Genomic DNA, 27,680 nt, shown 5'->3' with positions numbered 1-27,680 from the left:
GTCTGTTCCTTTCAGCAGAGAGCTCCCCTGTCAAATCTCTGTGCTCCAGAGGAGGAGGCCGTGGGTGTCTGGGGACACCGGGAGACTGGGAATCAGGTTGGGGGCTGTGGCTGTGTTCTTCTGGGGACCCCATGCAACTTACTTGTTCTCCAGGGCGCCTGTTCCTTTGTCCTGGGAGGTCCCTGGTTGTTCCGAGACCTCATTATCAGGATCCTGAGGATGGGGGGCCCAGGCCAGCAGAGGGGTGTCAAGCCCATACTGCCCTTTGGTAGTGGGGTCCAAGACCTCCACTTCGTTGTTGGCACATTGCGTTCTGCTCATCCATCCTCAGAGTCACGTGTAGACTTGGGGGACCTAGAACAGGACAGTGGCGCTGATGGCGGGCCCGGGACCACCCGATGCCGGTAGCACCAGCAGCTAGCACGCACACTGCCACATGGCGTGTGCAGCGTGGGGTGCCCCCTGCGCCTGCCTCAGCTCAGAGGGACGCCACTTGCCCAGGGTCACCTGGGCCACACACAGCAGGACATGTAGCCGCACTGATGCCCGGGACCAGGTAGTGGGCAGTGCAGGGAGGTGGCTGTGGGAGGGGGCGTGTGGGCCCACGGTGTCCGTTAGCTGTCGTGTGACTTGTGCCCTGCCTGATTCAGGTTCTCCCCTGACGGACGGCTCATCGTGTCTGCCAGTGATGACAAGACCGTCAAGCTGTGGGACAAGACCAGCCGCGAGTGTGTCCACTCGTACTGTGAGCATGGCAGGTGAGTGCCCAGACCATCGTCCATCTGTAAAAAAAAAAAAAGCGCGGGCCCAGACACGACGGGGCCCCACAGCCTCCGAGGGCGGCGGCGCCAGCTGCCGCATCTCAGCTGCTCCCTGTCTTCTGTCTCCGCGTCGTCTCCTGTGACCGGAAGGTCCGGCCTCGTCCCCGTTCCCACAGGGGAGGGCCGTGCTTAACCCCAAGGCATGCGCGTCTCGGCGGCTGCCTTTTCCCTTCAGTTTCTAGTTCTCAGACTTGTGGCACGTCTCTCTGAAAGCAGTTGAGCCCAGAGCCCCAGAAAGCACGTTGGTGCGTTACCTGGCGGTGGTTTCATGAGTGGAGGGACCGTTGTGGTCTCGTTGCGGGTGGCGGCCCTTCACGCTGGGCTGCGTCGTCAGGAGAGGGAGGGGCCTGCGTCTGAGCAGGGACTCACCTGTCTTGGGTTCCTGGATGAAGCCCAGCTTCACCCTCTTCGGTGAGGCCGGTGAGGGCCCCTCCCGAGAGCCCGCCACGATTCCGGCCTGGGAGTCCCGCACGGGTGCTGGGGCCCCAGCTCTGTCTCTGAAAGCCCCGAGCGGCCGGCTGCCTGGTGGTCCAAAGGCCGCTTTCCCGCCTCGTACTTAGAGTCGGTGCTTGGCTTTGTCCCCTGGTGCATCCACCGGCGTCACTGCAGCCGCTGCTCTCGCCCTCCGCTCCCTCTCCCCTGGCCGCCTGCTGAGGGCACCGGGCGGCAGGGAGGCGGGAGGGAGGGGGTCCTGGGCTGAGGGACGGTGCTCGGCGTTCGGGGGTCTGCTCCCAGCCGGCGCGCGCGCCCCGTCCGCGTGGCGGCTCCTGTCTTTCCAGCTTCGTCTCCTGCGTGGACTTCCACCCCAGCGGCACGTGCGTCGCCGCCGGCGGCACGGACAGCACGGTGAAGGTGTGGGACGTGCGCACGCACCGGCTGCTGCAGCACTACCAGCGTGAGTGTCCGCGGGCGCCCCTCGCCGCCCCGCCGCCCGGCGGCCAACAGCCCTGGCCGGCGGGGCGTCCCGGGGCTTTCGGGCCCTCGGAGGCGGGCGGCCTGTGGCGTTGCCGTCCTGGCACGGAGCCGCGGCCGGGGGATGGAGCGTGACGCGACCTGGCGTCCCCTAGGCACTTCGGCGGCAGCCGCATGCCCGCTGCAGGCCCGACGGGGAGCCCTCGCTGGGTCTCTGGCCGGGGCTCCTCTCAAGGGGCTTCCCCCAGGGGCTGCCTGAGCCACTCGGCTCCCCGCGTGTGGGAGGCTCTGCCCCCCAGGGCCAAGGCGACAACCCTTGACCTGTGCCGAAGGGGGCATGTCTGTCAGAAGAGGTCAGCGTCGGCGGGATGTCGGCCATCTCTGGCCCCACAGAGTCTCCTCCATAGATGTGGAGCTGTGAGCCATCTGGAGGGTCAGTTGGGCTTGGGGCCGGGCACGGGAGGCAGCCGGAGGCTGTGTCCTCTATTCAGTTGTCGCTCTTGGAAGTCAGGGCAGTGGCTGAGCCGGGCTCCAGGGCGGATGGGGCAGGGCAGACGTGGCTGTGACCGGGAGGCCACAGCTGAGGGCGGTGGAGTGTGGGGCTGGCCTGAGCGCAGTGTGACTGGGCAGAGCTGTGAGTCACCCCGAGTGTGGGGATGGATCCCCGTGAAGGGAGCAGCGAGGGGGAGCAGCTGTGGGTTGTGCGGGAGGCTGAGTGGGGGCAGGCGGGCCTGCGGCTCGGGGCTGGCACCCGGGGGGTGTAGCCGGAGTTGGGGGAAGAGCTGTGGTTGCCCGTGGGGCTGAGTTGAGAGTTCATGGGCTCACTTCCAAAATTCACACCTGAAGGTGAGACAGAGGTGTAGGCTTGGGGTTCAGGGCCGCCCCCCAACAGCTCACAGAACCTTCCTAGCCAACTATCAAGAGCTTGAGAACAGCACTTTCTTGGGGTCACCAGGGTGACACACGTCCCTTGAAGGGGGAGCAGATCCCAGTCCTGAGAAGCACCGGGGTGGGGGGCTCTGTGGCCGGCTCAGCACTCCTAGCTGTGTGATGCTGAGTAGGTCACTTGTGCCTGTCGAGCCCCCGGACAGTGATGTGGCCTGTCTCACAGGTGCTGTTGGGAGGGTTTTGAGTTGTCCGAGTCAAGGACTTAGTGATTGGCACAAATCAGGAACCACGTACAGCGTTGGTGACCATGACAGTGGTGCTGAGTCAGGAGGCAAGGAGCTCCTGAGGGGTCCGCGTCTGCGGTCGGGGCTTGTAGTGCCCTGCACCACCACCAGGCGGCGGGGGCCAGCCGCAAGCTCGGGTTCTTTCCTCCACGGGGAGCCTTGGGAGGTTCCTCGCTGCTGCTGCCTGTTTCACACACACAGGCTTCTAGAACAGAGCAGCAGCAGAGTCTGCCTCCCACTTGGAGGCCACACCACCTCTCCTTCCCTCCTTCAGGCTCAGAAGCCTGAGTCGGAGATCGGGGAAGGTGTGTGGGCGGCGGGGCGTGCGGGGCGTGAAGGCCGCCTCCAGGCGCGGGGCCTGGGGTCGGGAGGGCCGGCCTGCACAGGGAGAGGTGGGGAGGAAGGTGACAAGGCCCCGCAGCGGCTGGGAGCACAAGCTGGCCCTGTCTGAAGGGGGAGGCGATGGTGCCCTCCTCATGGGGTTCGTGGGGTTATACTGCAGTGCCAGGGGCGTGGTCAGTATCACAGAAGTCTTGGGAGGGTCCAGGCCCACCTCTGATGGGTCGGCGACCCGGGCCTGGTGTTTGTGGGGTGCCGCAGCACCAGGCACTCATTTGGAAGGGCCTCGGATGCCATGCTCTGTCCCAGAGTCCAAAGGCGTGGCCCGGCCGGCAGTGCCGGACCAGCCCGTCACTCGAGGAGCGAAGGGATGGGGCGCATGCGAGGACAGCAGCACCGGGAGCTTGGGTAGGAAGCCGGCGACTGGCGGGGAGGCTGCCCGTGCTTGGTGTCCAGGGAGGGCCGGGCGCCAGAGTGGAGCAGCGCCAGGCCCAGGGAAGGGCTTGGGGGGCTGAGCAGGGGAAGAGCCCATGCTGCGGGGTGGCGGCCAGCCGGGCCCGGGGCGCTGGGGCCTGCAGAGGGCTGAGGCCAGGTCCGTGGGTCAGGCAGCCCACCGAAAGTTTAGGGCGATCTGTTTGGAAGCCGATTCCCCGAGAGGAGCTTCCAGACCTGGGGCAGGGGTGCCTGAGCGGTCTTCTGTCCCTGATCTCTAGGAAAGCCTGGTGAGAGTGGTTAAGGGCACAGTGACGTCCACTGTCTCCCCCGGTGACTCTGGGTGGACGCCAAGCACTGCTGAGTGGGCTTTGGGCTTTTTTGAGAGGATTCGGTTCATGAAACTGGTGTGAGGCCAGCTGCCCACAGCCATGGTCCGTGGAGGGCGCTTCCTGGTCCGCGCCAGGTGGTCAGGGTCACCTGGGCTGCAGCAGGCAGCTGGCGCCATTTGTCCCCGGGAGGAGTTGGCTGGCTCTGGCTGATGGCTGTGGGGAGCAGCTCCCGTTTCCCGATTCAGCAGGGAGTCGGTGGGGCAGTCGGCGGGGCCCTCGGAGCCCTGGGGGAGCCCGTCCCCGCGGGGGGGGTGGTGGCCTCCATAAGCCCGGAGCCCACACTGGGACTGTTGGGACAGCCGAGCAGCAGCCCCAACCCAGAACCACGGTGTGCTCTGCGGTTTCCAGGCACGTGCGGGCCTCTCGTCCAGGGGCAGGCCTGGATGGCAGCCGCGTGGGGGTAGTCCCCGCTTCACAGAGGGGCGCGTGAGGCGCGCCCGTGATCACGCGGCTGGGACCCCGAGTTTGGCATCTATCCACCACCCCGCCTGGGCCACTTGCACTGAGTTAGTTCTAACCATTTACTGTGCGGGCCCCGGGGGGCGCAGCTCGGCCTCCCCAGAAGGTCCTGCTGGAGCTCAGGTCCCAGGTCCTCTGCCCGCCGGGTCTCAGCAGGCCCCGGCCCAGGCGTGGCCAGCAGGGCGGGCCTGCAGCCTTTGCCTGGTGTTTCGATCGGGAGGCAGTGTGCCGTCCCACCAGATCGGCCGAGGCACTGGCTCTTCCCCACCATCCCTACGTGGCGTTTATGTGGGCGGCATTCGCAGAGACGGCGTCCGGAGGGTCCTTTGCTGCTGGTCAGAGCACCTTCACCCTGCGAGTCCAGTCCCCATAATCCCAGAGCCGCCGGTCACGGTGGGCAGGTGGGGAGGGCTGCCCCAGAAAGGAACCGCCTGCTTTGCCCTCGGGTCTCTCTGGGCCCCGGGCCGGTTTGGAGCCCAGCGGGCAGCGGCCAGGGTGCGGAGGGCGTCTCCGTGCGGGGCCGCAGGGGCGGAGTGGGTGGCAGGTGCTCAGGCTTCTCCTTCAGGCACCTGCTGCCCACCAGCTGTGGCCAGTTCCCTGTGCTTGGGGGCAGGGTCTGCAGTGGCCTCGGTCTCACCCTCTCTGGGCTCCTGGTGACCTGTAGAATCCTGGCGTCAGGTGGAGGGGATAGCAGCCAGGTGCCCACACTGTGCCCAAATGGCCATCGGCCATCCGTTACCGCTGATACCTGCCGTGGAGCCCAGAAGAGGGCCTGCCGCTTTGGGCTTGACGAAAAGCGGGTCGTTTGTGGCTAGTCACTCGGGCTTCGTGCGGGAGGCTCGCCCCCCTGGGGGGGTTGCCAAGCCCCTTGGGGGGACTGTTGAGCACGGGTGACTCTGATAATGAGGCCTCCCTGGACCACCCACTGCTTCTGCAGAGCCAGAGCGGCCGCCCCAGGCTGGTGGGCCCGGGACGCGGCACGAGAGTGAGTGTGCAAGGCGGGCGAGCTGGGGTCTGGCGCGTCCCCAGAGCCTGGCGCGCCAGACCGCGCTCTCTTCTGAGTGAACGGTTCCAGACGCACCCCCGTCCCCCACCAGCCAGGAGGCCATTGACAGCCCTGCCACTTGCCGTGGGGCAGGGCCCTGGTACTGTCTCTGGGGGACATTTCTCCCTTGAGTGGGTCGACCAGGCAGGAGGCCTTGGCATGATGTCCACACCCTGACTCCACGCGCCCCGTTTGGGCAAACGCTGAGGGTGCCGGCCCCTCCCGCACGGCCTCACGTGCAGGCGGCGTTCAGACGTGAACATCGTCCCACAGGAAGCACTCGCTGTCGCCCGAGCGTGCTCGGGCCCCGTCCCCACACCCAGGCACATCTGCGCGTCGTCTGGGCTGGGGTCCGCGGGCCCCTTGCACCTGTGTGGCCGCCGCTGAGGGCCGCATCACGGGGGGTGCGTTTCCCGGGCCAGCACTGGTTCCTTGCAGGTGGCCCCACAGTGCCGGGAGGAGGGGTTGGGGTTTGGACTCGTGGCCATGTTTGTGGCGCTTCTCACTTGGCGAGGTCACGGTTATCTCAGCTCCACTGGCTCTCCTCGCCAGGCCCGCGGTGATGGGGTCTTCCTAGGACGCTGTGCTGCAGCTGGGTGCCGCCCCCACGTGGCCTGCCTGGGTCCCCCTCACCCGCCAGCGGCGCCTTCTGCGTCAAGGACCCAGCGCAGCCCCTGCCTCATGGAGCACGTTGTCTCATGGGGGGCCCTGCTGTGAAGGATACCCTGACTGGACACTTGGGGTGCTTCGGGAGGACAAGCAAGGGGGTGGCCTGGGCGGGGAGGTCAGGGGAGGCGTCCCTGTGGAGGTGACTGAGCAGTGAGCTTCGAGGTCAGGGGAAGAGGTGGCAAGTCTCCAGGGCCCAGGGGGACAAGGCGTGGAAAGGACCCGTAGCTGGGGAGCCGACAGAGCCAGACCTCGGAGAGCAAGGACGCCAGGATGGCTGGCGGGGCTCGGGCTGCGGCGGCGGGCAGCGCGGAGCTGCTGAGTGGGTAGAATGGTGGGACCTGGAGTTGCAGGGGACGCCGGGGGCTCCCTCTGTGCAGAGGCCTCACGGGCCTGAGCTGTAACGCCCCCACGGCACCCCTCCCACGCGGTGCAGGCCCAGCGTGCCCGGCTGCCGGCTCGAGGTCGTGCGGCGGGCCAGTGGGGAGGCCGCGCTGGGTCCCCCGCCTGGCTGGCTCTGGAGCGTGTCTTAGCTGTCCGCTCACCTGCCCCCACACGCTCTGTCCCGGGGCAGGGGCTTCGGGTCGTGTTTCAGGGTCTGCCTGCCGCGTGGCTTCCCTGAAGCGGCCGCGCGGGGACAGCGTCCCTCTGGGCACTGCGCCCCACGTGGTGGCTCAGGCGGAGTGGCTCGGTCCCTGGCTGCGCCCCATGCGCTCCCGCTGCCTGCCCTCTGCCCTCCGTCCTCAGCCCGGACGAGTCTTCTCTCCCTGGGCCGTGCCACTCCCCTGGGAAGCCCCGTGGGGCTCCCATGTCTCTCAGGCCTCCGCTGTGCCGCGGGCTCCCGGAGCCGCCTGACTGACGTCCCCCCACAGTGCACAGTGCTGCGGTGACCGCCCTCTCCTTCCACCCCTCGGGGAACCACCTGGTCACAGCCTCCAGCGACTCGACCCTGAAGATCCTGGACCTCCTGGAGGGCCGGCTGCTCTACACGCTCCATGGGCATCAGGTGAGGGCGCGGCCGGGCACCGCCTGGCGTGCGCGGGGCGGAGGTCCCCTGCGGCGGCCCCTCCCTGGACCCCACTGGGGGCGGTATCCGTGGCTCCCTCGTGGTCTGGGCAGTGGGGTGAGATGCAGAGACGGGCTTGCCCCCCATAAGACCCGAGGCCTCCAGGGGGAGTGTGGGGCCTGACCACGGCCCCACAGCTGAGAAGCGGGTGCAGGAGCCAAGCTGGGTGGGGAGTGGGCATGAGGCATCTGGATCTGGTTGGCAGGCTGCCCCCGGGGGCTGAATGCAGTCTGTCCCCTCGTGACCCCAGGCCTCCCTGGGTCCAGTGTCGAGCGGAGCCCTGGGACCCACGCCCTGAGCCACCCCTGCAGGGTCTCCGGGTCCTGCAGACGTCAGGCCTCTGCAGACACAAGCGCGCGGGAGGGAACGCTTCCCCCTCGTTCGTTCGGGCGCCCTGGGTGCGCGGAGGCGGGCGGCCCTGGGGGTGAGGTGAGGGGCGGCGGGGGCTCTCCCCGCCAGGAGCTGTGGCCGAGCTGTCTCCTGTGGGCAAAGAACGTTTCCTGTCAGGACGTGGTCCCCACACCCTGGTGGGGCGGGGGTCTGGACACCAGAGCTTTGCAGTTCGTCCTCTCCACCTGTGAGCAGCAGGCAGGCAGGACGGAGATGGGGTCGGGGTGGGGGCCCTGGCCAGCAGTCAGGTGCGAGGTGTCTAGCCCAGGGCTCCAGAGCCCTCTGCCATTGGAGTCGGGACACACGGAGGCCGTTGGTCCTAGCCTGGGGTGGGGCCCGGGCCCATCCTCCTGCTCCCCTGGGACAAGGAGGCTGCTCGCCACCCTCGGCCTCCCGTCCTCCCCGTCAGGACCCGCGGGGACATCTGAGTGAGCTGTACGGCCACCGGGCTGGAGTGACTTGCTCCTGGCATCAGCTTCTTGGCAACGACCTTGGTTGGCCATTCGGCAAGTCAGCTGTTAAAGCCCCGTGCAGCCAGTCTGGGATCTCACGACCAGGACAGCACGCGGCCCCATGCGCTGCTGCCACCTCCCCTCCCGGCAAAAGGGAGAAATGGCAGCACAGAGCCACGCGGCGTGGACGGCGCCGCCGGCCGACCCCGGCCCCCCGCGCCCCCCGCGCGGGCTCTTGCCCAGCTGCCCGCCCTTGGCCCAAGAACCTGCGCGCGGTGTCGAAGACGCCCTTCCCGCGCTCAGGCCCCGCGTCGGGCCCGCAGAGGGAGCCCGCTGACGCCGTTCTCCCCGAGAAGGGACACGGGCCAAGTCTAACTGCGGCGGCTCGTTGCTCTCGAACCTCGAAATGCGAGGACTAGGCTGGGGCGCAGCTGGCGCTCGGGGTTGCAGGGTGGGAAACGGCCCCGCGGAGTCGTCGCTTCCTTAGGGCACGGAGCTCAGGGCGCCCGGGGAGGCAGGGGGCAGGGCTCGCCTTCGTTCCCTTGCCGCGCGTTTGTCTGTTCACCACCCATCCCCCGGGTCGCTGGGCTGGCACCAGGGGTACGAAGTGGATGTCACGGTCCCACCCCCTGGGGCTCATGGGAAGCGGGGACCCCCCAGGGAGGTCCGCAGAGCTCAGAAGGCACGGGACAGGTTAGGCCGGGCAAGGTGGGCCGCGTCAGCGCGGTGCTAGGGGGGTCGGGGGGTGCTGCATCTCCAGTGCCAGAGGGGGCAGAGCGAGAGGCTCCGTCCATTTCTCTTCTCAGCCGCAGCCCCCATCAAACACGGACACTCCCACTCAGGATCGGCCTGCCCTGGGTCTTCGGGCTCCTCCTGGGGGACCCGTGGCGCCAGCTCCACTGCGGGGTGCCGGGGGGTGGGGATCCTGGGGCCTGGCTAGCCCAGAGTTCTGAGGCAGCCTCGCCCGGGCTCTGCGCCATCCCTGCACTTGCTTGAACCCCTGGCTTCTTCGCAGAGCACCGATTCTCCCGCCCTCCTGCTCCGGGCCGGCGATGGGACCGCGCCCTCCCCGCTGGAGGCCGCAGCTCCGTGCTGCGTGTACGGCCGGCCACTCGTGCGGACCTGCCCGCTTCATTTGCCCCTTCCGCCGTGAGAGGACTTTGTTTTGGGGTGCTTCCTAATGATGTGGAGCAGCGTCATGATCGAAGCATCCGGCCTGAGGGCAGATGTCGAGGTGTACATGCGCAGTGTTTGGGGCAGCCTGTGTGCCCTGAGCAAAGCCCTGCTTGCCCTCTGTGCCCCAGGGTCTGCTAGGGTCTGCTGTGTCTCCTCGTTGGGCCTGGCTCTGCCCCTAGGTTTGGGGCGATTCAGAGTCAGCTGATAGCGCCTTCTTGTGGGGGGCAGTTGGTTAAAACAGAGCCACCAGCCTGACTGAGTACCTAGTACTTGTGGAGACGTGGCCAGGAGCGGGGGCTGCTCCGCTCAGCCCCTGGGAGGAACCGTGGAGGCTGGGCCCGTGTGTCGCCTGGGAGCTGGCGTGCTCCAGGGACATTCCCGATTGGAGGGTTCGTGAGGGCGGGAGTCGGAGGCATTCTGTGACCCCCGTCGGGGTATGGACTGCGGCTCCTGAGCCCTGGGACAGAGCCTGGCAGGGCGCTGCATCTGGCTGCTGAGGAGGGGGCTGGCGCGTGCTCTTCAGGGCTGCGGTCCTCTGAGGCTTCCCGGCGTGATGTCCACGCCCGCCTGGCCTTCGAGGAAGATGTGCACCTGGGCGCCTCTGTCACTGGGGTTCTCACGCTCTCTCCCAGGGCGCGGGTGAGCCGCAGGAAGCGCAGCTGCCACCAGCCGCTTCCTGGAGCGTGTGGCCGCGCAGCCCCCGGGCTCCCGGGTGCGTCCTGGCGGGTCCCAGGTGCCCGGGGTTCTGTCCACAAATGACGATGGCAGATCTGAGAGCACTTTCGAGTCCAGGTGGAGAGACAAGGCCTGGACAGTGGGCTGGGCCGGGAGGGTCTCGCTCGCGTCTCCGGGTGGCAGAGCTGGGGCGAGTGCCCGAGTCCGCTCCCCCCACACGCACTGGCCTCACGCGTGCGGCGCTGAGAAGTGATTTTACCCCCGTTCTCAGCTCACTGGTTTGTGCGGGGGGCCCGCAGGCTTGTGGCTGTGTGGGTCTTAGCCTTGCCGCCACGTGACCTGTTCCCGGTCCAGCAGGAAGGAACCTCGTGACAGACACCTGTTGGGGCCTTGAGGGACCTCGTGACAGCCCCCAGGCATAGCCCAGAGAGGGCCGTCGGGAGGGAGGGCTCTTGTTTTCCTGCGCACGGAGCAGCAGTTCCTTCGCGCTTCTCGATTCTCGTTCCTGTGAGCAGGGACAGTGCCGGCGGGGGTCAGGGCCCGCTGAGAACAGCCCGCCACGGGGAGCTGATGCAGGGGCGAGACGCTCCTTGACCGGCAGGGGGCGCTCTGTGCGCGCCAGGGAGGGGGCCTGCGTGGGGGCGGGGCTCCAGGCGGAGCGGGGGACCGTGTGGGAGGGTCAGGGCGGAGAGGAGGGTGGGGAGGCAGAGCTGCTGGCCGAAGCGCTTGTCCGGGTTGGCGCCGGAAGTGCCATTAGTTGTCTCCTGAAGCACAGGACGTTGGCACCAAGCTACGACCAGCACCGCCCCGTGCAGCTGGGGTCCCCTGGGCTGGGCCAGCAGTTCGGAGCTTCTCTGGCGCGACTGGCCTGTGTGAGGCTGGCCCGCTCTGTGGGGCCGGGAGTGGACGTCGGCTGTAAGCTAATTGCAGGCCCGAGGGATCCTGGTGCTCCGCTCTTGTAGTCCCGGCTTGGGGACTGGGCTACAAGGCCATTCCGTGGGGACTGAGGTCCTGCCCATGGGATACCTGGGAACAGCTGCTGGGGCCCACGGGTCCCTTTCGCTTCCGCCAGCTGAGCATCCTCGAGTGATGGGATGGCAGGCCCGAGAACTGGGCAGGCCCTTTGCTGGCTCCAGCCCGCACGGACCCTGGCCCCTCCGCAGGCCTGCTGCTCCGGCTGTGCCGGGCCCCGCGATGACGGGGCAGCAGCTGGCAGCAGGTTTCTAGACGCAGCCTGAGCAGACACAGCCGCCTCTGCCAGGCAGGGGCCAGGGCGGGCGGAGGAGCCTGTCGGGGCGGAGAGCTAGGGCACCGCGGTCTCCAGCCGCACCTGCCCACCCGGGGGGAAAGTGGGCCGAGCCCCGCCTGGTGCTGCGCACGGCCCTCCTTCCCCGCTCTGCCCCGGGAACACTGGGCGGCCTCTCTCTGGATGGGTTGGGTTGGCAAAGAGCCTGCAGCAGGCACCCTTGCCAGCTCCTTTGACTGAGGCCCAGTGCCGGGACATGTTCGGTTGGGGAGGGGGCACACAGCCTTGTCTGCTGGGTGACGATGCCCTGCTCTCTAAGGAAACACCCAGTATTTTCCAGAGCAGCTGTACTCCCTGTTTCTGGGAAAAGCAGGGGCTCTTCCATCTTGTCCAGCAGAGAGCCTGAGCCTCCGGCTTGGGCACTGGGGTCTGGCCACCCCAGCTTTGCCTCCTACCCGTGACGCTGGGCACGACATTGGCTTTGCCGAGCCTTTGCTCATCGGCTTTGTTCTAGGAGAGGACGAGTCTGTGTGGCCCAGATGGGGCACAGTAGGTCCTCACAAGTGCTGGGCCCTTTCCACTTCAGCTCTTGGGTCATGGTGCCCTGCTGCTCCGGGCGAGAGCTCTTGAAGAGACCATATAAGGTTTCCGTTAGGGGCATGGGTGGGCCGTCAGTTAGGAAAACGAGCCCATGTTGGGGTCTCTGATGATGTAGTCCCTGTTGATAGGCACAGGGCCATAGCCATCAGCCCCTCCCCCTCTGGGATGGAAATTGCCCATTTCCCCCTCCCACTAAGTCTCTCAAGGTGTATCTGGCTTTTTCTTTTGTTTAAGGTTTTTTTTTCATTTCCCCTAGAATGTCTGTTGCTTTGATTTCTCTTTTGCCATGTAGCTCCTGAAATCAATCCCCTAGTGGATGGACTGCAGCCACTCCCCTGCCCCACACCTGCCTGCCTGCCACCCCCTGCCCCCAGCTGTCCTGAGCAGTGGCCCTTTGGTCCGCAGGTCTGTTTGCATGTCCTTATTAGTCCCACCAGTCAGGCCATCTTGTCCGGGGCCTGAGCCCTGCAGGTCCGGCTGGGGGCAGGGGCCCTGTCCTCCCTGAGGCTCCGCAGTCTGGCTGTGGGGTCTCCCATGGCCATGCCGGTGAAGCTGGAGGCAAGGGAGTCCCTGCTTCTCCCTGGATCCGGCGCAGACTCGGGGGTGTCAGGGCTCCACGGGAGCCTCCTCACCCCCTCTCATCCCTCCCTGCGGCAAGACCAGGAGGAGGAGGGTTCTCCCACCAACCACAGCTGTCGCTCGAAGCCTTGCGCCCCGAGCGAGGCCCCAATAGCTCCGTGTGGCAAGCGTGGGGACAATGTGCTAGAAATAGAGATTTATTTTTCTGTATTTTCTGAAACATAATCTCAAGCTATGCTCATTTGGTTCGAGTCCCCAGAGCTATTTGGGAGCCGGCGGTGGGCGGGACGTGGGTGGGAGTCAAATCTGGCGTTCGCGGCTGTGCAGTTGGATTCGCGTCTCTGCGGAGTGACTGAGCGGCATAGGGACCGCTGGGCACGTGGTTCCCTGCAGCCCGGCTGCCCCAGGACGTGGGTGAGGGCCTGGCCCCCCCCAGAGCCACTGTCTGCTTGGGGTCGTGGTGGTCGTGAGACCACAGGACGCGGATCCACTGACGTCGCTGGCAGCTCGTGCCGTGCCCGGCCATGGAGGCTTTCCCTAGAGAGGGGCGGCAGAGGGGTGCCGCGGCCTGGGACACATGCCCCTCAGGCTGCTCCAGGGGAGAGGAAACTCATCCCTCCTGGCCTGAATAGTCGGACACCTGGGACGGGCAAGGGGACGCCAGCAGGCGGAGCAGCGTGTTCGCGCCGACCCAAGCAGCCAAGAGGCCATCCTGGCCCTCTGCCCCCTGCCTAGAGCCCAGGCTGGAGCGTTGGGAGCCGTGTCCCCAGCCAGGGTCGGGAGAGAGCCTCGGCTTGCCTGAGGCCGCTGCCTGTTCCCTGGGCCGCCACTCGGACCCAAGAGCCGGCCCACAGCGGATGCTGGTGAGCGGGGCAGGCGCCTCCCTGGTAGGGGTTCGTGGAGGGAGTGGCCTGGCACGAAGGCCGGGGACCTCTCAGGCCTTCCTGGCCTCCGTGTCCCTGTTGGGTACACGCTCCTCTCACCCCTGGCTTGGGGCACGCGGCGTGACGTGCCTGTTTGTCGGTAGCCACCGAAAGCGGTGCCGGCTGGGGTGCCTGGCTGGGCTTTGCTGGTGTAGCTGTCGTGCACAAGGGTCAAGCCGAGGCATGTGGGGATCGTGCTGGAGGGGTGAGCGGAGTGGCCAGGTCTGGACCAGCCGCAGGGCTGCGAGTGAGAAGCACCCGGGGGTGGCGGTCCAGATGCGTGGGGCCCTTCGGTTTGCCTCTTTTTCAAAATCTTTCCCCATCGATGCTTTGCTGCGTGCGAGTGGAGAAACCAGACAGTAGGGTCCCTTGGGTCTGAGGCTGGCAAGGCAGAGACAGCGTGCGGTAAAACGGCTGGGTCTGGGTCCAGCCAAGCTCGAGGACCAGGGTGCCTGGGTCAGGAGGGGAGAGGATGGTGGGGGGTGGCCAGGCTGTGTCCAGTGCTCATGGTGACCAAGCAGGACCATCTCATGAAAGACTCTGGCTGGCAGATCAGAGAGGGAGGGAGGAAGGACCTGGTGGAGCTCAGGAGCTGTTCCTGCCAGCGGCCCTGACCTAGAGCCCATGGCGACCAGGGCCCCAGGCAGGTGGGCACTGCCAGCCATCTGGGGCAAGTTGGGCTCCACGCTGCTGAAGGCCCAGCCAGAAGCTGCTGCTCAGAGTCACACTCAGGGGTAAGCAGAGGTTTCTGGCCTGGGGGGAGAGACCGCTTAGCAATACCCCTGCCCTGAGCTGGCAGATGAATGCACGCAGAGTGACTCACGAAAAGGCATAAGCCGCCACGAAGGCAGAACGATCTCAGCGTGCGCCTTGTCTGACTTCTGTCTGTGAGAAAGAGACACCCTGAGCCCCACGGTTGGAAACTGGATTTCATCAAAATCACTGCCAGGCTAAGGAGAAAATCACAGTGGAAACTGAACACGAAAGCAGACAACTGGGAGAACACAGTGGGTCAGGGACTTTTCGGATCTATCTAAGGCGGTAATCAGAGGCAAATTTGTAATCTTAAGTGGATTTATTTAAAACCAGGAAAGATGGAAAATAACTAGATTCAGAGCTGCATGTGGGAGGCTCAGAAAGGCCATGGAGGAGGAGGAGGCCTTGCGCCCCCGCCGTCTGCGGGGCGGTGAGCAGTCGGTGCGGGAGTGCTGGGGGGAGGCGGGGCGGGTAGGGCCTGGCTAGGCCGCGGGGGGGCCTGGGTTGTCTGCCTCCCTCACCCTCCTGGGAAGGCCAAAGCCGCTGATCTTCAGCACAGGGGAGCCTGTCCGCATTCCAGTCATGGGGCCACTGCAGCGCCCAGGACAGGCCGCTGGGCCGCTTGCCCGGGGCCTGATGGACTGGCAGGCGAGACCTTCGTGGGAGACCTCTTTCTGGGACCACCGAGGCACCGGGCGGGAGCTGAGCAGCCTGCCCAGTGGGGCCTCACTCTCGCAAGTCCCCCCGTAGCTGGGTGTCCCTCGCGCCATCCCCAGAGTCTCCCGGCACTCGGCCCCTGGGCAGAGTTCAGCACATCTTGCTCAGAGGGCTCCCGGCACCGGGGCTCGGGCCCGAGGCGCCTGCCCGGCCTCCGGCCGCACTCTGTGCTGGTCCTGCCGCTGCTGGTGCCCCTGGGTCTCCAGCTCCTGGGCTCCAGTTTGCCATCTAGTGGTTGAGTGACCGCAGGAAAGGTGACTGACCCACGAATGTTTGCGTGGTTCCTTAGTTGCTGTGGCTTCTTGGAAACCTGCCATTTCTCAGGCAGCTCTGGTCGGCAGGGGGCCCAGCTCTCTGGACACTTCGTGCCCTGGCTTCCTTCCCTTTTCTCTCTTCCCTTTTGGTTTTTCATCAAAATGAAAATAGTTATGTTTTTCCTTGTTTGTTTTCATGTTAATGTAGCAATGCCACATACTTGTTAAAAATTCAAAGTATGAGAAATTACAAAGACTTTCAAGAACCGAGTAAAAGTCACCTGGAATTGTTAGCACACATACACTCCGTAAAGTCCTGTTACGCTTGTTAGCCCTCAGTGACTGTCACCTGGAAGGGCACCTGAATGGCACGTACCCTGCCCCGTCCCACATGCGGGCCTTGTGTGTGCTGCTTTGCACCTGGCGCTTCACGCGCACTGGTGTGACTGGGTCTGGTCCCTGTCGAGAAGAGTGGATCTTATTTGTCCGTTGATGGCTGCACGGGACTCAGCGCTGTGGTTCCTGGCCCCCTGGGGCCCCACACTCGAGGAGGCAGGGAGAGGCCTGGGCGGGACCTGCCCCCTCAGGAGGGGCGCGCGTGCCCAGCACGCACCGGGGGCCACGAGGGCCAGCGCAGGTGGCGGGCCTGGTGCTGGTCGGCCTGCACCAGCCTTGTCTCGGCCCCGCACGTGGCTCCCGGGAGGCTCTGGGAGTGCGGGCGCCTCTCCGCTCCTGCTGCGCGCGGGAGGGGCCCGGTTCAGCCCCTCTGTCTCTGGGCAGGCGGAGGCGGCCTTGCTCCCTGACCTCGGTCCCCTTTCCAGCCCGCAGCTTGTCTGGTCCCTTCTGGCACCGGGCGCAGGGTGCTCCCCAGTGTGGCTGGTGTCCGGGCCCCACCCCTCCGTCGGCCCCACCGCCGGGCCTGCCCGTGCGGGCACCTGGGGCTCCCGCTGCTCCCCACGCTGCTCTGGAGGGGCTGAGTGGTCTTCGTGACAGTGGCCTGCCGTTGTCATCCAGGAGAGGGCCTCTTCTCCAGTGCGGCTCGGGGGGTGCCAGCACCGCCGCTGGAAGTGCTATGGGGAGGGGTGGTCCCGGTGGTGCGTGGGGCCCCCCACCCCAAGCCTGGACGCACCCCCCCCCGGCCCTCAGAGCCCGGCCCAGCACAGGCCCGGCGCCACCCCTCCCGTGGTCGTGGGACCTCCCGTACCTGGGCAGCCAGGCTCCTCCCAGGCGTGACCGTAAGCACAGCGACAGGCACATTTGAGGGCGCCTGCCCAGGCCACCCCCCCCCCCAGCCTCCTGCCTGCTCCAGCCCCGGCCTCCGGTGTCACCAAGGCTCCCCGCCTCTGCTCCCTGGCTCCTCCTGAGGGCGCCGCTTGTCCGGTCAGCGCAGGGTGGTGTAGGAAGAGCGTGGTCTGGGTCGGGGGGCCGAGCTCCGGTCCCAGGGCCGGGCCTGGCACGCGTCAGTGCGCCTCTCTGGCCACTAGCGTCTGGGAAGTGGGGACAGTGGTGCCGGCCCAGCAGGGCTGCCAGCGCGGCCGTCCTCCTTCCTCTCTGACCGCCCGTGACCCATGGCCTGTCCTTTGTCCTGCCAGTGGCGCCTGCGCCTGGGCACCTGTACGAGCCTTGGCCAAGGGCCGAACGGGTCCTCAGCGCTTCGGCCCATGGCCGCATTCACTCCGGAGCTCCTGGTTTCTCCCTGTGCGCTTAGCATCCGGAGTGACCTTGGGCGTTTGTTCTTGTTCGTTTGTTCTGCTAGGGTCCAGCCACCTCTGTTGCCTTTTCAAGAACGGGAGAGTATTTCGCTTCTGGAGGTTCTGACGAACAAGTAAGTGAAGATGTTCTGAGGTCTCTCACCTGACACCAGTCAGAACAGACCAGGAGGCCGAGGTGTCCTGGGCATGGGCCGGGTTTCCCCAGCGCCCTTGGTGACTTTCAGTGACCGCGAAGGCTGGAGCTCAGGGTGGGGTGCTCAGACCAGGGCCCCCGCCCCCTGGGACAGCGTCTCCAAACGCTCACTGCTCAAACCAGTGTGGGCTGGCGGGGGTGGGTCCAGGCTACTGTTGCCATGAAAAAGTTAAAGTTTTAGTAGCTTCTTTCTCCCGATCATAAATGAATAATGAGGTAACTCTGGGTGCTTGCCGCAGGCATGGCGCTGTGGGCAGTGTGGCCAGAGCTTTGTCGCTCCTTTGGAGCTCACGGTGGCCCGGAGGGGCAGGCGCCCAGCGCCCATCCCGCGGGTGAGGGAGCAGGCTCCGTGCTACCCGGGGCCTCCCCTCGGCGTCGGCGCCCGCCCCTAGCCTGCTCGTGCACCGAGTTCAGGGGTCAGCATTTCCACACTCCGAGGCTGCAGAGGGGGACCTGTGTGAGGCGGTCCTTCCCCGCTTTGTCACTGTCTGCTGCGGCTTTCCGCCTGCCGGCCCCGGTGCCTCCTGCCCGGACTGCTGAGCAACAGTGACCTCGTGGTGGGCACCCTGCCTCCGGGCTCTGGCCTGGAGCCCGGCATCCGGGCGTCTCGGGGGCGTCGAAGAGTCCCCCGCCGGAAGTCTCCTTCCAAGTTCCTGTGCAGCACTGTTTGTCCAGAGAGGTGGGGTGGCTGTCCTGAGCCACCTCGACTTGGTGAGCCATCCAGAGTGTCCCTCTACTTGATGCCCAGCTTCCCCGCTCTGACTGCTCAGCCCAGGAAAGTCCCACTGGCCTCCCCGGGAGCCCAGCCCCGAACCAGTGGACCGATTCTGGTCAAGTCTCTACGAGGAAAGCGGGGTGGGGGAGCTTTCAGCACAGCCCGGGACGGAGATGGCCAGCGTCTTTCCACACCTGCACCAGCTGCTGCGCTAACCGGGCAAGGGGCCCTGAGCCTCCTCTGGGCCTGGAGGCCCGGCTCACTGCTCAGGAGACGAGGGAAACCAGAGCAGTAAATTCACACTGCGAAGAAAGTCAGGGTGAAGGAGGTCGCGCGGCCCAGGGGGCTTCCGCCTGCTCTGGCCGTCCTGGGACGGCCCGCCGCTGTCAGCTCCCGGCCGCCCCCTGCGGTGTGCTCTGGCGCCTCCTGGAGTGATGTCTGAGCATCTCTGCGCGCTTGTGACAGCCCGTCTGCTGCTGAGGGTTGTTCAGCAGTGTCACAGGACCTTGTAAACAAGGGTGCGTGCCGACATTCTGCTCGTAGCGGGGACAGATGGGAGCCCCTGGGTGCCCCGTGGTCGGGGGGCAGTGACCAGTGATGCCGCTGGGAGTGGCGAGGAGCCCCCAGAGAACTGGGCTCATGGCCGTGTCCCGGCGGGGGAGGCCCCCAGGGCCCGTCGGCTTTTCATCTGAAGTGGACACCAAGGTTTTTCGGTTGACCACTGGCCACGCTGCCCAGTTCCTGCTGTCCTGGAAGTGGTCCTGGACCGGTGTAGCCACACGCGGCCGATGCCTCCAGCTGGGGCTCACTCAGCATCTGCCGGAGCCTCGGGATGTGAAGACCCTCCAGCAGGGTATGGGATCCGGCCTAGGACACGTTGCCGGCTTCTTCCGGGTGCCGGTGTCTGCCCAGCCGTCTCCTGTGGGCCGCATGGCAGCCCGGGAGGCGGGCGCTGGGATCCATGGCACAGAGAGATCGAGTCCCTTGCCCAGAGCCACACAGTAAGGGGCGGAGCCAGGATCTCAGCTCCGAGCGGCCTGGGCTCGGGTCATGGTGTACAGGCCGGGTCCCCACCCTCAGTAGCTCCCGTGTTAGTGGGGAGACTGACGAACGAGGAAAAGGGACAAAGAGGGTATGTAACCAGCGGCCCCGATGCTGTGAAGGAAATGGAGGGCTGCGATGGAATTGGCAGGCGGCCAGGGATGGCCTGCCTGGCACTGCAGCCTGAGGGGCCCGCTCGGGCGGTGGGGCCAGCGAGTGCAAAGGCCGGGTGGTGGCGCACGGTGGTCCCGTCCTGCTGGCACAGCCAGGTTCCCTCAAGGCCCGTCCAAAAAGCCTGCCCTCCGGGAAAGCGGGGCAGGTCCTGGAGTTGGCTTGGGGTGTCGTGGGGGGCCACTGTCCCGCCACTGGCCCCGAGCTCTGGGGACAGCCTTCAGGCCCATCTTCTCTGCGAAGGGCTGGTGACTTTTCTCCCTGAGCCTGTGTGCTTGTTGGTCTCGGCAGGTGATGGTTTGGAAGAGTAACTTCGACACCGTGGATTCCGGAGAACTCACGAAGGTCCAGAGGCCCCCCGCCATGCTGGCCGGCTCCTCCGGGAATCGGGTGAGTGGCCTGGCGGGCGTGGCTGAGCCCCGTGACCGGCAGTCTGGGTCACCCTGAGCAGCACTGCGCTGAGACGGCGGGGGGTGGGGGCGAGGGCTGGCCGCGGGCACGGGATACCAGTCAGACCTCGCCGCTCGCCAGGCTGTGCTGTGGCCCTTGCAGTGCTGTGCTTTACGTGAGGAGGCTCTCTGAGCAGACGGGCTGCCGGGGCCTGCGCCCCGTGCCTTCCGTTTGGGGGCGGCGTCGCCACGGCACACGCTTCCGCTTGGCTGAGGCCTGAGGAAAAGAGGGTCGAGTCTCGGGCCAGGCCCTGGGTTCCTAGAGGGCGTGGGCCTGGAGCCGCAGCTGGGGCGGGCAGCACGGGCCCGGGCCCGTTGCTCTCACTTCCTTTTTCTTTAAACCATGGAAAGGAAGTTCTTCAGCCACAGACCGTTTTTAGTACCTTTGTTGGTAAAAGGGCATTCAGCATTCCTGATGAAAATAGTTAACACTGTTATTTTGACAAATATTTTTTGGGGAAAAATTGATAACTGATAAGGTCTCTTTGAATGAGGTCGCATTAGGCTTTGGCTGACATAAGCATTAAAGCCAAGGCTGTGGAGCCCCAGGGTCTGAGCCCTGGTGGCCGCAGGCTGTGTGGCCGCATCCCTCCGGCCCGCAGAGGCTGCGCGGCCTCTCCCACGCGCGGAAGCTAGCCTAAACAACAGGAAGCGGCTTGCCCACTGCCCCCAGCGAGTCGAGGCTGGCCCAGAATAGAGCCAGGAAGCCTGGAGTCCATCCAGCGTTTGAGTCCAGCAGAAGGATCCCCTCCTCCCCCCATCTCCACGCTCCTGTACCTCCCCGGCCCCGGGGAGGGTACCGCCACCTGCCTCTTGGGAATGGCTGGTAGTCCCTAGCAAGGGGAGAACCCCGTGCTCCTTTTCTTAGTGTTATTAGGAGAATTACTTGTCCCTTTGGTCCTGGCTCAGAGATGGGGTGTGGGGCACCCTTGTTTCCCAGAGCTGCGGGGCCTGATCGTCTAGGGCAGAGGCCGTGGGATGGGGAAGCCAGCAGGACAGGGCGGGGTGGGCAGGCGCTAAACCATTTGTTCCCATACTGCCTCAGGCCACAGCTCTGCCCAGTGGGCGTCCCCATATGCGGCTCTAGTCAGGGGAAGGGAGTGGGTGCTGGGTTCTGCACCCTGGGCCGTGTGGTCCCAGGCAAAGCACCCCCTCTTCCCAAGCCTCCATTTCCACAGTGGGACCTGAATACACCCCATCTGTCCACCTGGGAGTGACTTGACTTGTTAAACCTAGTTATCCTTTATTGAGGGCCTTTCCTGGTTGGTCACGAGCCCCTCGGAGACTGAGGTGGCGGCCAGGCGTGCCCCCTGGCGGGCACACGCGCACCTCGCGGCCAGCGCGCTCCTGCGGTCAGGGCTCCCAGGCCAACGGGACCCCGGGGGGAGCTGTCTGCTTTATCCACGTCACGCAGGGTTTACCACTCTGCCCTTTCTCGAGTGCGCAGTCCACCGGCAGTAGGTCCATCCACGTCGCTCCTCTTCCGGGGGAGGCGGCCTGCCGGTGGGCGCCGCTTGGTGGTCCGGTGGGCGGGGGAGGGAGGCCGACGCGCAGGCCCCGGCCCGTCCCGCCCCGGATTTCCCAGCACTGGGGTGGTGCCTGGTGACTGAGTCCGTGGCTGGCTAGGCTGTCAGCTCCTCGGGGAGCCCAGGCAGGGGGCGTCCGATGAGTCTGCCTCAGCTCCATTCACACCGCTCCCCGTAGCTCGGGCCTCTGAGACATGGCCCCGTCACCCTTTGTGCTGGATAAATCTTTGTTGGGGGGCTGTCCCGGGCATGTGGGGTGTAGAGCGTCCCTGGCCTCTGCCTACTAGCTGCCGGTAGCATCCCCGACCCCTAGTTGCCAACCAAAGATGTCGTCAGGCGTCGCTGCTGCCAGCAGTGCCCCCAGGCGAGAATCACCCGTTAACAGCCCCCTGGGTGGCCAGCCGCAGAGGAGGCTGGTGGAGTAAGGGGGGGGGGTGCAGGGAGCTCGGGGTTGGCACTGGGGATCCACCGTGTGTGCGCGACTCTGTAGCCCCGCCCAGCTGCCGTGGCCCAGCAGCAGCCCGGGTTTCTGCCGCGGGGCAGCTCTGCCCGAGTGTTGGCTTGTCCTCCAGAGGTGGCGGTAACCACAGCAAGAAAGACCTTCGGCACCTCGGTCTCCTTCCCGTACGGTCGGAGCGTTCGTGCCCTTCCCGCCCGCGGGCTTTGCCAGTGCCGGGACAGTACCTGGTGAGCGCTTTGGCGCTGCCCAGAGGTCCTGCTTCCCAGGCAGCCCCGCCCCCCAGCTCCGCGTGCACGCTAGGCCTCGGCCCTAAGGCCCACGGGTCACGCCTGGTGTCCAGGGATTGTAGGAAGCCCGTCGCCCAGCTGCTGGGTCTTCGGTTCCCGAGCGTGTGCTTGTTCGAGTGTGGCTGCTAAAAGCCGGGGGGGCAGCCCAGGGCAGGGGCAGCCCCATGAGCCTGTCACGGCCCCCTGCCCTGGAAACCCCTGCCAAGGACACGGCTCTGACAGTGACAGCCAGCCCTCTGGAAACGAAGGCTTTCCCTGAGCCCGCTCTGAGGAGAGCTCAGGTCACTCGCAGCTGTTTTCAACCTCTGCTTCAAATTCACAGCTTATTTTTAGGCACATTTCATGTCAAAAAGCAAAGCCATTTCCCAGCCCTTCAGAATGAGAATAATGGGTTCTATTTTCCCTCTATTCTTGGCCGAGTTATGATGAGGAGGCATTTTCGGGCTGTGGCCGGGGAGCTTTCTCTGCCTGGAGTGCTGCAGGGAAAGGACCCCAGCACCAGGGTGAGGGCGGGCCGGAAGATGCAAGGCCGGGGGGATGCTGGAAGGCCCCGTGCAGATGCGCGCCTCCGGGAGGCACTTGCGCGGACCCCCGTGCGCTGGCGGCAGCGGCTCGTGCGGGCGCTTCCGAAGGTCTAGCGTTTCGCTCTGCTCCCTGCCGGAGCCCTGGTCATCTCGCACGCCGCGCTCGCCTCCACGGCCTCACCGCGTGCTGCCGTCTGCTTTGGGGCCTGTCCATGCAGCACGAGGACCACTGTGTCTTGGCTGACCTTGAATTTGGGACCTGCTCCTCCAGTCCTAGCTGCCACAGGACTGACTTCTATCTCAACCACAGAAGCATTTCAAAGCCGCTTTGAATAGTCAGGATGCACTGATTCTGACTTACTCTTATCCTTGCCCTCCCTCTGAGCATTTCTGAGCCCATTATGCAATGGGAAGGAAGGTTGTGCTGGGGGCGGGGGAAAGGATGCAGAATTCTTAGTAATTCAGTAAAACCAAAAACCCACTTCCTGAGTTCTCAGGGTTGGCTGCCCTTCAGTGCAGAAAGTAACCTTGATTTCTAGGACCAAGGGCCTTTCTCTGCTCATCTCGCATGGGGAGATGCCAGGTCCGCCTCGGTGGGGTCTCACGAGGTGGCACGTGCCCATAGGTGCTTGGGACCATGCCTGGCACGTGGCAAGCGCTCACCCATCTTTGGCTATTTTTAAAATGTTTCTTTTCCTTCCTCTGTCCGACTGAGCAGGATGGGCCCCTGCCCCGTCAGGGCGGTGTGCGGCCGCAGCCTGCGGGGTGAGGGCCGGCGGGCAGGAGAGGGGACGTTCCCCCCCGCCGTTCTCCCTGCAGGCTGTGCTCGTCCTCCGTGCTCCCAGAGGTGAAACCAGACCCACGAGGCGGATAGGAGCGGGGCTGTTCTCCTCCCCCACCCTCCTCCGGGCAAGCTGTGCAGGCACCCGAGAGCCTCAGTGCTGGAACTGTCCCCGGAGGAGGGGCTGGGCTAGCTGGGCGCGACTGCCTGAGGCCTCAGCCTTCCCTGAGGATGGCCCGCTTCTTCCCAGTACCACTGGTTCTGGGGCGGGGGGCCCAGTCACCTCCTGTACCCTCATTTCACATTTATGTTTTGGGGTGCTCACAGGGGTGGGCTTGACTTAGGGATTCTTGGGCCCACTTCCTGGCCCAGAGAGTCTTGGCCCTGGATCTCGCCTCATGCTGAGGTTCTGGGGGTCCTGTGGTGGCTGAAGATCTGTATTGTCACCCAGGCTCCAGGCCTGAGGAGTCATAGGGTCAAGGTGGGGGACAGGGCTGTTTCCACCTGCCTCGTAGATTTGCTTTCTCACTTGGGAACATGGAGGAATTGGGTCTCTTACTGACAACAAAAATTTTTTGGCTGGCATTTGCTTTCCATAGTGAGAAGTGTAGATTCGAGGGGACACTTGCAGACGGGGCTTTGTGGGTGTTTAGAGCAGGAGGGAACCCCAGATGTACATGTCTTAGAGGAGCCTCTCCTTTCTCCTCTTGACCCCAGTTCTGGATTCGAAGTTTTCAGGGCTATTCGAGGGGGCTCTTGACAGTGCATGAGTCAGAGCATGCCCAGGCACATGGGCATCGTGGGAATGTAGGCCCTTTAAACCCAAAGGCACCCGCTGGGCTCTGCTTACAGCTGGGCAGGCAGAGGCATGCTTTTATTTCTAGCCAGGGACGTCAGCGGGAGGGTGGGACCCCGTGCAGCCTCTGCCGGGCCTGTCATTCCACGTCGGCTTCTGTCCTGTACGAGAGTGCCACAGCCTCCTTCCAGTTCCCTGTTCTTGAATCCACAGGCCGCCTGCCTCCGGCTTTGTCCTCAGTGTTCTTGGCCCCTGCCTTTTGCCCTGTAGACGTGGGGGCCTCAGTCAGCTCCCACCCTTCAGAACCTGCTGGGCCTTTAGGGAAGCGGGCAGTGAGACCCTGATGGTTGAGCTCGAGGTGGTCTGGGTGCTTGTGGCTCGATATTTAAACCCCTGGGTGAAGGTTTTCTTTGCAAAACCTTTCAGAAAGTGGCCCCAGGTAGCAAGAGCGGGCACAGCCCTGCACAGTGCCGGAAGCGATGGTGGCAGAGGACGTGCTGCGGGGTGGGACTGAGCTGCCCCTCCGAGGGGCTCACGGTTTCCTGCCACCGGGAAGTTCCCATCCGTTCCACAGGCAAGGGGCCCCTGGCCAGAGGAGAGTGGCCTGGCTCTTGGGGAGGGAGGCCTGCTTCGTGACAAACCAGTAGCGGGCGTAGCCGCAGGAGTCCGGGGCGGGTGTGTTAAGACAGTCACAGTGCCATGAAGATGGACACAGCTGACCTGGAGTCCACGCGGAGCCTGGTGGCTCTCGCGTCCAGCTCCGCGTGGGCCAGGCATGCCTGGCGCACAAGCCCGGGCGCCCCACACGCTGTGGAGAACTCCGCTGTCTCTTCCGAGGATCTCAGAACTGGTTCGGGTTTCCCTTCCTGCTGGCAGCCAGGCGTTGGGTTCAAGGTCAGTGGACGTGAGGAAGTGCGCCCAAATCTCAAGACAGTGGGTGCTGGCATCCTGGCACGTGGCTGCAAGGGGCCGTAGCCCTGGGCAGGAACGCCTTTCGTTTCAGCCCTGGGGCCACAGCCGTGACACTGCCATTTGGCTGACAGTGATGACAAGCGTCTGCAGCCCAGTCTGGCCACGCCGACAGTCCCCTGTCCACAGGAGAGCCAGCATGGGCCCTGGGCGTGGCTCAGAGCAGAGAGGCGGGCAAGCACCGAGGCTGTTGGCACCTGAGGCTCCCTCCCTCCCTCCCTCCCTCCCTCCCTTCCTTCTCTGTGCCTCTCTTTCAAACCCAGAAACCTAAAAATGGAAGAAACGATCCACAAGTGGAAATAGACCCAGTTGCTTGAGTCTGGCTGTGATTCTCTGGGCCGTACTCCCTGTTCCCCCACAGAGCTTCACTCCTCCTCTCCAGATGGCACCTCCTCCATGCAGCCTTCCCGGGAGGCCGGCAAGCTGTGAATTCTTCCCACTCCCCCCGCTCAGGGCACGCCGCTTGCTGGGGCAGCCCCTCTGCTGGAGCCGGCGGTTCGCAGGCCTCGTTCGTTTCCCTGGAGGGCTGGCGCCCTGGTCTTCGTGGCGCACTGCTCGCGTCTGGAACACGGTGTGGTCAAGACACCACGGACGCACGTCCGGTAGCGGGGTGGAGGGCGCGAGGCTAGAAGCAGGCCGTGGCTCTTTCCTTTGGCGTTTTGGATGGCCCCAGACTAAATGAAGGAAGCTGCTTTCTGGCCAGGTTGGTCAGTTTGGGGCAGGTGGCGAGGGGTTGCCAGGCAGCAACCGGGCGGTGGCGGGGCGGAGTCTGCCCGCCTGCACCGGGAGTTTCAGCGCTGCTTCCGTGGTCATGCAGGAGAGTCCTTGGCAGCCAGCAGCTTCCAGACTGGATGGCAGCGCGGCCCGTGTCGTGCAAGGGTGTTGGATAATGCTGTGTTTATGTTCTCAGTGGTTACCATGGGGAAAATCAGAATAGATGGTTTCCATGGAGATTATCTTAAAATTAGTTTTCCTGAAGGTCCGACGTTGCTGCAGGCTCAGGGGCTGCTCTCAGTGCCGTCGGGGCCTTCCCCGCGGCAGGGCCGAAGGCTCCTCTGACCGTTCGCGGATCCAGACAAATCTGCCCCCTGCCAGGACACTGAGCAGGGGTTGGGGGCGACCAACCCTGTGCCTCAGCTTCCTCCTGGGGTCCCACTCGCCTGCCCTACACTCCACAGCTCACTCCCGGCACCCACGGGCTGCTGCCATCACCACCATCATCATCATCATCGCTAGAGCAAAGAATGTTGTGCCGTGGAAATTCTCAAGCTAGCGCAGGAAGCAGAGGGACCGTGCCGGGCCCCACGCGCCGTCCGCCACGCATCCTGCCGGTCTCACCTCGTTCATCTCCCCTGCGTCCTTTCTGGCGAGTTGGAAGATTTGTACTTAATCCCAGGTGTATTATTATACCCTAAGTAAAGACGTTTTTGGTTCTATAGCTACAACACTCCTAGCGCATCCAACACAGTTAATCGTACGTTAATATCAAGTGCCTGGTCCATGTTCAGTTTTCCTCACGTGTCAAGAATATTGTTTTGCGATTTCTGTTCAGATGAGGACGTAGGGGCTTCGAGAAAACCCCCGTCCCCCCTCCCTGGGGGGAGAGTCCAGTCCCGGTGGGGAGCCACAGTTGGGCAGGGGCCAGGAGGAGCTTTGGGGCGCCACCATCTTCTGTCCTCAGGGGTGGTTGTGACTTTGACGACGCCCTCGTTACAGCCTGGAGATGTGGCAGGGCAGGTGGGCCAGCTGTCCCTCTTCGCAGCCTGCAGGGGTCACAGTGGCCGTGCGCAACGTCATTTTCCAGAGCAGGGAGGCGGCGAGACCCCCCGGAATGTGGTCTCCATCTGCTCTACAGTGACCCCCCCCCCCCCTTGGGCAACCACAGGGTAGGGGTTTGGCCCATCGGAGGCCGGCCGCCTCTGCAGGGTGGGCAGGGCCAGTGGTTATCTGCCCCGGCAGGCTTTGCTCGTGTCCTGAGATGCAGCACTGAGTACAAATTGCCAGCCGTGGGAGCGATGCCCGGGCACAGCCCGGGCCTCGAACACTCTCCATCGAACCAAGGGCGCGGAGAGCTGCGGCTGGCAGCCTTCGCTCCCGAGCTTTGCGAACCTAGCTCCAGCGGTCGCAGCGAGCTGCCTTCAGGAGGATCTATAAATAAACCGGCACTGTGCCTCTCCGTCAGCGAGAGCTGCCGCGTCTTCCTGCGACGTCGCTCTGCCTCTCGTCTGTGGGCCAGCTGCCGCCTCCAGCCAGCGGGGCCGGCACGGAGCTCGCGATGACAGCGACACGCTCCCCTTTAGAAAGCCACAGTCCCCCAAGGTTAGCTGCACAGGGAGAAACGCCGCTGTGCACTGGGGAGACGGGGCGGAGAGGTCAGCACCAGCGCCGGGCAAGGGCAGGACCTCCAATGACCGGTCCCGGAGCCACAAGCCCCGTGCCGGGGCACACGTGCGGCTTCGATGCCGTGCTCGGCAGAAATGCGCGGCCTTGCTCCAGTCGTGAGAACACGCCAGACAGACCCAGGCGAGGGCCGTTGGGCCACGTAACTCAGCAGGGTCAAGGTCACGGGGGACAAGGGCGGGCGTGTCGCTGACAGTGCAGGGGCTGAGGGAGAAGTGACCGCATGCGGCGCGAGCTGCCGGGTCGGATTCGGGGGCCCCAGGCTCCGAGCTGGTGGAAGGCCGGCGGGGCCCCGCTTGCTGGCTGGCGTCGCCCCAATGCCGGCTTCCTGCGGCCGTCATTGTTCTGACGGTTACGTAAGATGCCAGCACTGGGGAGCCTGGGGGAGGGACAGATGGAAATTCTCTGCACTATTTTTTGCAACTTTTCTCTAAGTCTAAAATTAGTTCAAAGCAGTTTAATTTTTTTTTTTTTTTTAATCTACAGTCAACACTTGGGCTTTATCAGAAGCCTCGATCTCCCTCCCAGGAAGTCCTGCAGTTCTGTTTGCTGTGGGTGGGCGGGTGTTTCTGTCTCAAGGTGGG

General features: G+C 64.9%; 1 protein-coding gene across 5 annotated transcripts in view; it reads left to right on the top strand.

Annotated features, from left to right (window-relative positions):
• POC1A (POC1 centriolar protein A) overlaps positions 1–27,680 on the top strand; it is a 75,699-nt gene that overhangs the window by 21,401 nt on the left and 26,618 nt on the right. For 4 of the 5 annotated variants that reach the window (XM_036219156.1, XM_016133166.2, XM_036219157.1 and 1 more), the window contains 5 exons: positions 651–758; positions 1,601–1,716; positions 7,111–7,244; positions 16,829–16,897; positions 19,196–19,294. In XM_036219156.1, the coding sequence (XP_036075049.1) occupies positions 651–758; positions 1,601–1,716; positions 7,111–7,244; positions 16,829–16,897; positions 19,196–19,294 (526 nt within the window). Of the gene's footprint in view, positions 1–650; positions 759–1,600; positions 1,717–7,110; positions 7,245–16,828; positions 16,898–19,195; positions 19,295–25,874; positions 26,135–27,680 lie in introns of those variants that run through there. The other variant, XM_036219155.1, reaches the window with a different exon arrangement.

Source organism: Rousettus aegyptiacus, unplaced genomic scaffold (genome assembly GCF_014176215.1).
Source record: "Rousettus aegyptiacus isolate mRouAeg1 unplaced genomic scaffold, mRouAeg1.p scaffold_m13_p_4, whole genome shotgun sequence".
Classification (NCBI taxonomy): domain Eukaryota; kingdom Metazoa; phylum Chordata; class Mammalia; order Chiroptera; family Pteropodidae; genus Rousettus; species Rousettus aegyptiacus.
Note: the sequence above shows the minus strand (reverse complement) of the source record. Positions and strands in the feature narration are given on the sequence as shown.